Source organism: Haliotis cracherodii, unplaced genomic scaffold, assembly GCF_022045235.1.
Source record: "Haliotis cracherodii isolate W230 unplaced genomic scaffold, xgHalCrac1.p SCAF_13, whole genome shotgun sequence".
In the NCBI taxonomy this organism is placed as follows: domain Eukaryota; kingdom Metazoa; phylum Mollusca; class Gastropoda; order Lepetellida; family Haliotidae; genus Haliotis; species Haliotis cracherodii.
The window spans coordinates 16,829,578-16,842,654 of record NW_027266268.1 but is presented as its reverse complement, the minus strand read 5'-3'; the positions used below and the strand labels follow the sequence as shown (position 1 = coordinate 16,842,654).

The following is a 13,077-nucleotide window of genomic DNA, read 5'->3' as shown; positions in this document are numbered from 1 at the left end:
GAGTCTGATTACAATGTTTGCTACGAAATCGTACTGTAGTTATGAACTGCGCAGCGATGAAGATGTGAGTCGTAATTAGTTACAAAGCCTGTTTAATATAATATCTATTCCCGTTTGAATTCCGGTTTAGAAAAGGTCCCCAATAAACCATGTTTGTACTAACAGCTGCCTGAGGGGAACAAAATTAAGGTTGTGCCATTGTACTCAGACCGAGGTTGTGGGATGTTGCTCATGATATCAATCACTGTACTGTCTGACCAAGAATCCAATCCGTTATTTTCAGACCGGAGTATGATATTGAAACCAAATTACGTTTGGTATTTCTAATTATGGTACTCACTTAATAATTTTGTTACTTGATATCTGGAGGCTGAGATATTTCCGATCCGACGTTATACTGGATAGAATAGGTCCTCAGCAACCCATGCTTGTCGTAAAAGGCGGCTATGCTTGTCGTAAGAGGCGACTAACGGGATCGGGTGGTCAGGCTTGCTGACTTGGTTGATCCCAATTGCGTGGATCGATGCTCATGATGTCAATCACTGGATTGTCTGGTCCAGACTCGATTATTTACAGACCGACGTCATATAGCTGGAATATTGCTGAATGCGGCGCTAAACAACAAAACAAACATGTGGATATTAAATTTACAGTTTTTCCTAAATTTTAGGCAATTATACAATATATGTTATCTTTTTGGATAAACTATAATTATATGCTTATTGAATATAGTTCTAGTTTTGACTTTGTTATAATGTGGAACATTGTTGCTTTCGCTGCAGCGAGGATGAAAATGAGACAGGAGAATTCAAGGACATAATAACAGGAATGTTGGATCATTGAGAAATGAACCAGGGGCTGTGAAATATGATAACGTAGGTACAGTTGTTAAATTCCATGGTCTATATACATGTTGGTGGTTTTGTGACTTTAAATGAATGCTAAGAATGTATTTGCATAAATGTATTGTGTTCTATGCTCGTACCACGTTTTGTATTCAACGTGATTCTTGAAAATTTAGTTACCACATCAAGTATTCAGTTATGTCTCTCAATGATTGTTAAAATGTGTTTCCATCAAACACCTGCAATTACAACATTGATCAAACTTTATCGAGATTTATCAAGTTTGTTTGTATTTCAGGGAAGTGGATTAAGACAAAACCAAGGAAAGAAGTATCTGGCAATCAATAATCTCGAAAAGAGTTTTTAATTATCTAAAAATATTAAAATGTTTACACAACTGTGTTTTAAAGTTCTTTGTTGAATGGTGACGTCGCATCAATAAAAGTGAAGTTGAAGATAGACAATATAGAGTTGATTAGGGGTTGACCACTGAATGTTGCTAAAAGCGGCGTAAAACCATACTCACTCTAAGTCAGAAAGGAAATAAAATGTCCCCAAAATATTAGCTCCAAATTATGGCACAATACATCGTCGTTTTGCAGACACCCTGACAGTCAGCTGCCCATCGCATACGAGGGGATATCAAAATGTTTTGAGCCTCACGGAGTATTCCTGGTCGAATGGTACAATGCGTTACACCTGATGTACATGAATGTCTTAGCTACTGATGTTATGTAGAAACATATTGCTGGCTGCAATTATTTTGTCACAACACTTCGTGGAAGAAACCTACCCCTAGTGAATTGGCTAAATGGACAAATCTGAGTACAGAGCGGTGATAAAGTTCCTTGTCCTGGAGGGTCAATCTGCCGAACAGGTGGAAGAGCGATTGACTGCAGTTTATGGAGAGTCTTCCCCATCGTCTGCAACTATCAAACGGTGGGTGATGGAATTTCAGCGTGGCAGAGAGAGCTTAGAAGATGATGCCCGGTCCGGACGGCCATCAACCAGTACCAGCCCTGAAAACATTGACACTGTACACAAACTAGTGATGGAAAACCGCCGTATTACTCTCCATGAAACAACAGGCCTATCATATGGATCCATACATAATATAATTCATGGCAAACTCCACATGTCCAAAGTGTGTGCCAGATGGGTCCCGAGAATGCTTACAGATGACATGAAGCTATCAAGGGTCACCATCAGTGGAGCCTTGCTAACTCGGTACAACGCCATCCCAGATGATTTTCATTTTAGGATTGTAACCAGTGATGAAACCTGGGTTTATCATTATGATCCGGAGAGCAAACAGGAGTCGATGGAATGGAAACACGCCACTTCTCCAAAGACAAAGAAGTCCAAAGCCACCAGATCCACTAAGGTTATGACCATCTTCTGGGACAGCAAAGGAGTGATTCACATCGACTACCTGCCCCATGGCACCACAATGAATGGGAAGTATTACGCCAAGTTATTTAAACAGAGGCGCCAATCAATCAAGGTGAAACGCCGTGGAAAAATCCGTCGTGGGATTCTGCTTCACCAGGACAACGCACCAGTTCACACGAGCCGTATTGCAATGACAGCTGTGCAAGAATGTGGCTACGAACTCCTCCCTCACCCACCCTATTCTCCAGACCTAGCCCCTAGTGACTTCCACCTCTCTCCCAGGCTGAAAAAACACCTCCGGGGTCGGATATTTGAAGATGACGATGAGCTAACTGCTGCTGTGGAGGGTTGGTTAGGGGACCAGAATGTTGACTTCTACCGATCGGGCATCAGTGACTGGCAAACTAGGTGGAACAAGTGTGTGGAGTTGGGAGGGGACTATGTTGAAAAATAAAGTAGTAACAATCAAATTCTTTTACTTTTTCTTTGTGAGGCTCAAAACTTTTTGATATCCCCTCGTACATGCCGGACACCACCGACCAAACACATTTCGTGAGTCAGTGACTGATGATTGAGCGATTGTTCAGTGCCTGTCTCGTTGACTGATCGGATGACTGGTCACACAGTGCCTGCCTCATTGACTGACTAGGTGATTGTTCACGCAGAGCTTCTACCTGCAAGTTCCCCCCGTAGGGCACTGAATATGTGATGAGCGACCGGCCATGTCTCACACTGGGAATTTTAAAAAAATTGAAAAGAAAATGAAAAATATCGTTTTTACCGAAATCAAATTAGTTTTGATATCTCTATAAGCTATGTCCGCCAGGACCTGACAAACCCTTGTCACGTGTGTCAGGATCGACCCTCGACCACCAAATCAAACAGATTGTGTCATGTTTTAGACCAATCAGTTGTGTTTATTTCCTACATGATTAGGCAGTATTGTCAAAATGGACGCCTTCGCCAGCCCAGTTTTATCTATGCTTGGTGTAGGAGAAATTATTACTCATTGATTGAAGACCCGACTGAGAAGACAATGTCTAATACAGCTTTAAAAAAACAAGCGCTCAATTAGTATTCAACATTCTGATCTGCCTGGTTTTATTTTTCGTTTTCGAGATATTGAAGTCAGTAATTATGTTCCGAATGTTACGCGCGCTGTGCTGAGATAGATCATAGAACTCACCACTCTGAGGGCTCACCTGGCTTGAACTAAGAGAGAGAGATATCTTATCAGAATCAAACGGCCTTTTAAAAAGTAGTTAGCTTATTGATGTTTCCCTACACAATACGGTCAACTGTTAAAATATAATTAATAATAATAAAAAAATCAAAGAATTGTATTGTTGTTGTTGTGGTTGTTGTTGTTGTTGTTGTTGTCGTCGTCTTTAGGTCCCAGTGTGAAATGTCTGATGGTATGTGAACGTTCATTTGCCTGACACAAATATTGGCTTCAAATTCTAACATGGTTGTAGGCCGCCTTCTCAGTGGTCTAGTGGATAGAGCGTCTTCCTGGATAGCAGTAGGTTGGTTGTTCGATCACCTAGCCCCGTCACATCGATGTATATGTTGTTACCCTGCCTGGCGCTCGTCATTAAGGGGATAAAACAAGGACAGGTCGGCTCGGAGTAAGTGGGCTAGCGCTATATTAGTCAGGGCAAGTACAAGCAGCCACACAAACATGCTTGTACGTAGCTATATAACTGCAATAATCTTGAATCCGATGTCAAACCTCATTTCACCTCACCACCTCTTCCAGGTCTAATTTCTTTACCTTGGACTCATTGAGAAAGAAGAAATGCTGTTTTATATATTTTAAAAGAAAACACGATTACTTATTGTTACAAGCTGAGGTGAAATAGGGTTTAAGGTCGCGTTTAAGATTATTGCACTTACATAGCGACGTGTATGCACGTGTGTGTGTGGTTGCTTGTACTAGTCCGGACTGATACAGAATTATAGTGCTAGCCCACTGAGATACCTTGTCGCAGTTTAACATGAATACCCCACTCAGACACAGTATACAGACTCCGAGCCGACCAGTCCTTGCTTTAGCCCTTTAATGCCGAGCGACAGACAGGGTAAGAACAAGTACTATCTTTTAACGTCTTTTGGTATGACGGGGCCGGGGATCGAACCCCGGACCTTCCTCTCTCTGGGCGGACGCTCTACCACTAGACCACGGAGGCGGTCACTTAAGGTTACAACTAGTTAAACATGAAATCATGACAAGTATTTATAAAATGTACACACAAAATTCTGATACACAGTAAAATCAGTAGAGATTGATTGTTCTAGATGCTTGGTTCTAGAGACCTGATGGCCAACAAAATAGCCTACACCAACCCAAAAGCAACAACCAAAACACAAACACACTTAAAACAATAAAAACGGTATTATGAAAGTTATATTTGACCGTAAAAGACGAGACACAGGGGCCCATTTTGCCCAGTGTTAGGACATGATTCAACCTTTTTCAAAAGAATAGACATACGTTTTCTTGTAAACATTTATTTTTGATTTTTAGAATGGTTGAAACGGCACGTAATAGAGTCAGGTTTGGACCCAATCTTATTGCCTGCAAAGTTGTTTGTTTGTTTGTTTGTTTCTTTGTTGTTTAACGCCACACTCAGCAATATTCCAGCTATATGACAGCGGTCTGTAAAATAATCGAGTATGGACAAGACAATTCAGTGATTGGCACCATGAGCATCGATCCACGCAATTGGGATACGATGACATGCATCAACCAAGTCAGAGCGCCTGACCACCCGTTAGTCGTCTCTACGCCTCTACGGCTAGCATTGGTTTGCTGAAGACCAATTATAACCCCGATGTCTATCCGTATTGACCACAATTAAAAGCATAACACCCACCACAAAATTAACAACTAAATACAGTTTTAGTTTCCTCTACCATCCCGATATCTGCGTCCTGCTTCCAGTTAACCCTGTGACAACGACTTCAATGCGTGTACCTGTATGAGCTGATAGGGGCGGTCGGGTAGCCTAGTGGTTAAAGCGTTTGCTCGTCACGCCGAAGACCCGGGTTCCAATCCCGACATGGATACAATGTGTGAAGCCCCTCTCTGGTGTGCCCCGCCTTGATATTGCGGGAATATTGCTAAAAGCGGCGTAAAACCATACTCACTCACTCACTCACTCACTATGAGCTTATATGATAAACGAACGATGTCAGTGTCAACAGTAACATCATGCAGGACCTGTGGGTAAATACCATGTAGTAACTGGTGACGCCATTGATCTCGTGATCCGTGTCATCTGCTTATTTGTGGTGCTGTCTACACATTTCACACACACACACACACACACACACACACACACACGCACGCACGCACGCACGCACGCACGCGCACACACACACACAGACAGACTGTAGAGCAAAGGCATCTGTGGGTGTTTTTTTCAATGTTTATCAAAAAACATCAATAAATATTGAAGTCAATCATAATTGAAAACATGTTGGTCAACAATAAGAACATCAGATACTGTTTATTTAATCATTAATACACAAATACAGTTGACAACAACACGAAAGCAGGGACATCGTGCAGCTCAGTAATGCAACACAAGCTCCGCCCATCATACTATGAGCCAATCAGGAAAAATAAGTCCGTTAGTGTGCCTACAATTGTGCCTTTATAAGGCAAACACAGGAAATGTTTCTTGGGAATCGGCGCCTCACTTTAAATCCTGCCCTTTGTACTGACAATAAATACTACCGTATTCGACGTAATAAGCGCCCCGCTCTAAAAGGCGCCCACGGCGATATTTGCTAATATATTGGCTAGTGAACAATCCCAATCAGCACCCCTTCCGATTGATCCATGTACACAAGACTTATTTATTCGTGAATAATACACACTCGTGTGTTATATCACCCTTAATTATGGGCAATTAAATTCTTGAAAAATATATCTGTCGTATGTAAACATTTCAGGCTGTTAGCATAAACCACGAAATTTACGATCTTTCAACTCAAAATAATATTCTAATAAGAGCCCCCTATTTCTAATTTTGGGCGCTTATTACGTTGAATGCGGTATTTTTAAAATGTCCTGCATCATATGAAGCAGACCCATGCTTGACAACTGACTTTGTCTTGAAATTCGAGTCTTGTTTGTGGTATTCTTTGTGGGGAAAAATATTATATATTCCTCCCCCATCATTTTTTAAATAAAAACAAGGTTTACCTCCATCCTCGCTTTTGAGAAACGTTATGTATTTATGCAGCTTACAACAATTTGAAATACTGGGAAATTGTAAACGGGGTCATAAAACAATATCATCTTTCAGATGGAACAACAATGTTATGTCACATCCAAGAATTCCTTTGTCCGCATCTTCTAAATGAGGGTTTGACTGCTCCGTTTTCATTAAAGATAGTCCTCTGGTAGTCCGAGTACAGCTGCATGTTCTTCCAGGAATAAAAGTTCATATCAACGTACCCCAAATTGGGATAAAGTTTCACAGTTTTACGTTTCGTCGAGATTGTCGGACGCCGGAGTCTGTTGACAATGTCTGCCACCTCCCCTTCATACACAACAGACGTCAGCAGGTCGGGCTTCCTTCTGTCGGCAGGCGTCAGCAAATTGGGAGATGCGCCATCGATGGAGAACTTGAAGGCCGATTTGGATCGGAGGAATCGAGGTGGCGAGCTGAAACAAGGTAGGTAAACGCTGCCTGCTCCTCCGACACTGATGTCAACCACTCGATGGGGAGCTCCCGTACTCTGTCGCACATACACCTGGGACTGACTGGCGCTTCTGGACGTCATGGCCTTAATCCGAGGACTGGCGCTTCTGGACGTCATGGCCTTTATCCGAGGACTGGCGCTTCTGGACGTCATGGTCTTTATCCAAGGACTGGCGCTTCTGGACGTCATGGCCTTAATCCGGGGACTAGCGCTTCTGGACGTCATGGCCTTAATCCGAGGACTCTCAGTTGGCCTCGGTCCTTTTTATCAGTTCTCGGTGATTTGAAAGGGGTAGACCAAAAAATAAAAGCTTGGCGACGGATTTACTTTATTTCCATAAACAGTTAAACTGTATATATACTGTTTACGATTGATTTGTCCGTTCGTCTTCGCCAATGGCCTCCTCCGGTAAGACTTGGAGAATGAATCACGTCTCCTCGGCAAACGCTGTCTTGTCGTCCTGGGGAGTGGTTTACGCCTGTTATACCAAAACTGTCTTGTCTGCCTTCAGCGTAAATCACGTATTCTCGAGAAACACTGTCTAGTCTTATGAATCGCGCCTTTTTAACACTATCTACCCTTCCTTGAGAGTGAATTACTCCTTTACAACGAAGGTCTACACTTCCTTGAGAGGGAATCACGTCTACTAAAGCAACACTGTTTGGTCCTCACGTAGAAAACCTAGAGCACATTCCAGAATAATGTCTCGTCTTCATTGAGCGTGAATCACGCCTTAGCGACCAACACTGTCACGTCTTCCTTGAGAGTGAATCACGTCTACTAAAGCAACACTGTCTTGCCCTCACGGAGAATACCTAGCGCACTTTCACCAATAATGTCTCGTCTTCACTGAGCGTGAATCACGCCTTAACGACCAACACTGTCACGTCTTCCTTGAGAGTGAATCACGTCTACTAAAGCAACACTGTCTTGCCCTCACGGAGAATACCTAGCGCACTTTCACCAATAATGTCTCGTCTTCACTGAGCGTGAATCACGCCTTAACGACCAACACTGTCACGTCTTCCTTGAGAGTGAATCACGTCTACTAAAGCAACACTGTCTTGTCCTCACGGAAAATACCTAGCGCACTTTCAGCAAAAATGTCTCGTCTTCATTGAGCGTGAATCACGCCTTAACGACCAACACTGTCACGTCTTCCTTGAGAGTGAATCACGTCTACTAAAGCAACACTGTCCTGTCCTCACGGAGAATACCTAGCGCACTTTCAGCAAAAATGTCTCGTCTTCATTGAGCGTGAATCACGCCTTAACTACCAACACTGTCACGTCTTCCTTGAGAGTGAATCACGTCTACTAAAGCAACACTGTCTTGTCCTCACGGAAAATACCTAGCGCACTTTCAGCAAAAATGTCTCGTCTTCATTGAGCGTGAATCACGCCTTAACTACCAACACTGTCACGTCTTCCTTGAGAGTGAATCACGTCTACTAAAGCAACACTGTCTTGTCCTCACGGAAAATACCTAGCGCACTTTCAGCAAAAATGTCTCGTCTTCATTGAGCGTGAATCACGCCTTAACTACCAACACTGTCACGTCTTCCTTGAGAGTGAATCACGTCTACTAAAGCAACACTGTCCTGTCCTCACGGAGAATACCTAGCGCACTTTCAGCAAAAATGTCTCGTCTTCATTGAGCGTGAATCACGCCTTAACGACCAACACTGTCTCGTCTTCCTTGAGAGTGAATCACGTCTACTAAAGCAACACTGTCTTGTCCTCACGGAAAATACCTAGCGCACTTTCAGCAAAAATGTCTCGTCTTCATTGAGCGTGAATCACGCCTTAACTACCAACACTGTCACGTCTTCCTTGAGAGTGAATCACGTCTACTAAAACAACACTGTCTTGTCCTCACGGAAAATACCTAGCGCACTTTCAGCAAAAATGTCTCGTCTTCATTGAGCGTGAATCACGCCTTAACGACCAACACAGTCACGTCTTCCTTGAGAGCGAATCACGTCTTCTAAACCCACACGTCTAGTATTCCAAGAAACCGAATCACTTCTCCTCTCAACAAACGCTGTCTGTGGTTCCTGGGGTTATTTCGATGTACCGTTTCCCGTATCAATGTCACAGACGCTGAATCACGTCTTCTCCGCTCACACAACACTGGCTATGGTTCCTTGAGGCGGACGCACTGTCCCCCGTGTATTGAGAGCATGGAGAAACTACACATCCATGCTGGCCAATCTTGCAGTGCACTTACACGAAATAGTGAAGTCCCGTGAAACCGCGCACCAACAAGATAGTTTCACCGCTGGATCATGTCACAACTGTCAACACCATGTTTAAATCGATAAGAAATAAATTCTCAAAAAAATCGATAATCAAGTTAGTCAACTTAAGTCTCGTTTCTTAGGTCCTCCCTCAACACCCGGCAATGTGAACAGCTCACTGGGTAGATTACGTGTACCCGGGGTAGAAGCGTCCTTAAAGTCCTATAACAACCTACCATGACTACAAAGCCCTCTTTCCTCGGCACTACACACGGATTGGGATTAGCCGTGTCTTTGTTGAGGCACTGGGATTAAGTAACAAGGCTTCGTTTCAGGGTCTAAGCCGTTAATGTCATTAGCAGAGTGACAGATTTTCGATACATGCATAATAGGGCATATAAATGGTAGTTGAAGATATAATGACTGACTGCTTGGTAGGAATATGCTGTGTGCCTCGGCATAACATAATACCATGAATGACTTATATAGTTATATCCCCGGGAAGAACAATTAGCAACGGCCCTCTACGTAGGAATCAGCTTTGAATTTACTCGATATGTTTTATTCTTCAGTGAGTGAGTTTAACGCCGCTTTTAACAGTGTTCCAGTTATATCACGGCGTGTCAGCTTAATGTGGGAGGAAAGCCCGAAGTGATGCAGGTCTAAGACGTTTACCTCTTCGGTGAGACCCACGAGCACGGGTATGGTGCTGATAAAGCTACAAACATAATCGGGGCGAACCGGGATTCGAACCCACAATTTCTGGCGTGCCCAAGGGACGCAACTCTGAACAGCGAATCGCGGCGCCTTTGACGACTGGGCCACCCGTGCTCCCTTTTATACTTTAAGTGCATCAAGTCATGTGATGTGTTGTACATAATTGTTTGTTGTTTAACGCCGCACGCAATTGGGATACGATGACATGCATCAACAAAGTTAGCGAGCCTGCCTTCCCGATCCTGTTAGTCGCCTCTTACGACACTAGTCGCCCTTTAAGGCAAGCATGGGTCGTGGTACAAGCAAACCCGTATCTTCACGGTCTGTTGTACTTAAGCGTTCTTAACGTTTACTACACTGGAAAGTCTCCATTTAATTATATTAAAATTAAATTAATTTTAACCTTCTTGCATTGCTTTACCTTTATTTATTTTTTACATTATAAAATAATCGTCATAGGGATTTTTTTTTATGTGCAATGTCTTGCCCACACAATAACTATGTTACTTTACCTGGCTGAACAATCAACTGCAAAATTGGTAGCCCCTGCAAACCGACTGAAATGCTATGATATATATCAGTAAATGATTACCACTTATGGTTACAAGAAAACAAAGTCTCAGTTTCACAAAGAGTAGTGTGTGAGTGAGTATGGGTTTACGCCGTTTTTAGCAACATAGTCTATTTTTTTTTTCACGACGGGGAACACCAGAAATAGGCTTCACACACTGAACCCATTTGGGGAATCGAACTCGGTCCTTCGGCGTGACAAGTCAACGCTTTAACCACTAGGTTACCCCACAGCCCCACAAAGGGTAGTAGCTATATCCACTTGACCTAAACTGAAAACGATAAGCAGACAGTGGTGAAAAAGAATAAATATGAAAAAAGAAAAAAAATGTTTTGTGAAATATACCAAAATATATATGGGGGGCACAGGTGGCCCAGTCGTCTACGGCGCCGCGATTCGCTGTGCAGAGTTGCGTCCCTTAGCACGCCAGATATCTATGACTGTGGGTTCGAATCCCGGTTCGCCCCGATTATGTTTCTAGGTTTGTCAGCACCATACCCGTGCCCGTGCTCTTTTACAAAAAAAATCCCTCGCCCCTCCAAATACAAATCAAATCCATGCTCCCTTCACAGCGCTTAATGGTGTTGATGCCAATTAACTTGATGCCGATTATCTTCATGACAATGATCTTGATGCCGATTACCTTGAAGCTGATTATCTTGATGCCGATTATCTCCATGCCGATTATCCCCATGCCATTAATCTTGATGCCGATGATCTTGATGCCGATGATCTTGATGCTGATGATCTTGATGCCGATGATCTTGATGCCGATGATCTTGATGCTGATGATCTTGATGCTGATGATCTTGATGCCGATGATCTTGATGCCGATGATCTTGATGCCAATAATCTTGATGCCGATGATCTTGATGCCAATAATCTTGATGCCGATGATCTTGATGCCAATAATCTTGATGCCGATGATCTTGATGCCAATAATCTTGATGCCAATGATCTTGATGCCAATAATCTTGATGCCGATGATCTTGATGCAGAATATCTTGAAGCTGATTATCTTGATGCCGATTATCTCAATGCCGATTATGTCCATGCTGGTTATATGGATGCTGATTATCGATTATCTCCATACCAATAATCTTGATGCCGATTATCTCAATGCCGATTATCTCCATGCTGATTATATAGATGCTGATTATCGATTATCTCCATGCCAATAATCTTGATGCCGATTATCTCAATGCCGATTATCTCCATGCTGATTATATGGATGCTGATTATCGATTATCTCCATGCCAATAATCTTGATGCCGATTATCTTGATGCTGATTGTCTTGATGCCGATTATCTTGAAGCTGATTATCTTTATGCCGATTATCTCCATGCCGATTATATTGATGCTGATTATCAATTATCTCCATGCCAATAATCTTGATGCCGATTACCTTTATGCCAATTTTCTTGAAACTGATTATCTTGAAGCTGATTATCTCCATGCCGATTAAAATCCATGCCAATTATCTCCATGCTGATTATCGATTATCTCCATGCCAATAATCTTGATGCCGATGATCTTGATGCCGATGATCTTGATGCCAATTATCTTGATGCCGATTATCTTGATGCCGATGATCTAAATGCCGAATATATGTTGTCTCGATGCTGATTATCTTGATGCCGATTATATTGATGCCGATGATCTTGATGCTGATTGTCTTCATGTCGATTATCTTTATGCCAATTATCTCCATGCCGATTATATTGATGCTGATTATCGATTATCTCCATGCCAATAATCTTGATGCCGATTATCTTGATGCTGATTATCTTGAAGCTTACTATCTCCATGCCGATTATCTCCATGCTGATTATCGATTATCTCTATGCCAATAATCTTGATGCTGATTATCTTGATGCCGATTGTCTTGATGCTGATTATCTTGATGCCGATGATCTAGATGCCGATGATCTAGATGCCGATTGTCTTGATGCTGATTATCTTGATGCCGATTGTCTTGATGCTGATTATCTTGATGCCGATTGTCTTGATGCCGATGATCTTGATGCCGATGATCTTGATGCCGATGGTCTTGATGCTGATTATCTTGAAGCTGATTATCTCCATGCCGATTATCCCCATGCCAATAATCTTGATGCCGATGATCTTGATGCCGATTGTCTTGATGCTGATTATTTTGATGCTGATTATGTGGATGCTGATTATCTTGATGCTGGTTATTTACTGGCAGTTGTGATACAACTCTTGCTGACTGTCACGTAATGACCGAGTCATCACAGCAACACACGTGTTCAAGCTCTTGGGGAAGTTAGAGGGGGATAGAGTTGGGACTTTATCCCCAAAAAAACAATGTCACAGAAAATTCTTGAAAACAATAATCATCTACAGACTGTTTAAAAATACAAAAAACATGGCTGCTTGCCGTAGACCTAATAATAAACAGAATTATTTTCATGAATGTTGTGCAATTCCCATGGGTATTGCAATCATAACTCATTTATTTCCTTTGTTTAATAGTCAAATCCATCTTGTTGTTTGAACACAAACATGTTTTGAAACTTTTAAAACAAAATAATTTCTTTTGTGCAAGCAAATGCCATGTAATGTATTATTGTCA

General features: G+C 42.3%; 2 protein-coding genes across 2 annotated transcripts; one reads left to right on the top strand and one right to left on the bottom strand.

The window, feature by feature from the left end:
- Positions 1-1,656: 1,656 nt before the first annotated feature.
- LOC139458479 (histone-lysine N-methyltransferase SETMAR-like) lies at positions 1,657-2,691 on the top strand. Its single transcript, XM_071239917.1, has one exon. The coding sequence runs from the start codon at positions 1,657-1,659 to the stop codon at positions 2,689-2,691; it is 1,035 nt and encodes a 344-aa protein (XP_071096018.1).
- Positions 2,692-6,572: 3,881 nt separating this feature from the next.
- LOC139458989 (uncharacterized) lies at positions 6,573-7,178 on the bottom strand. Its single transcript, XM_071240428.1, has one exon. It carries the CDS (start codon positions 7,176-7,178, stop codon positions 6,573-6,575), a length of 606 nt encoding a protein of 201 aa, XP_071096529.1.
- Positions 7,179-13,077: the final 5,899 nt, after the last annotated feature.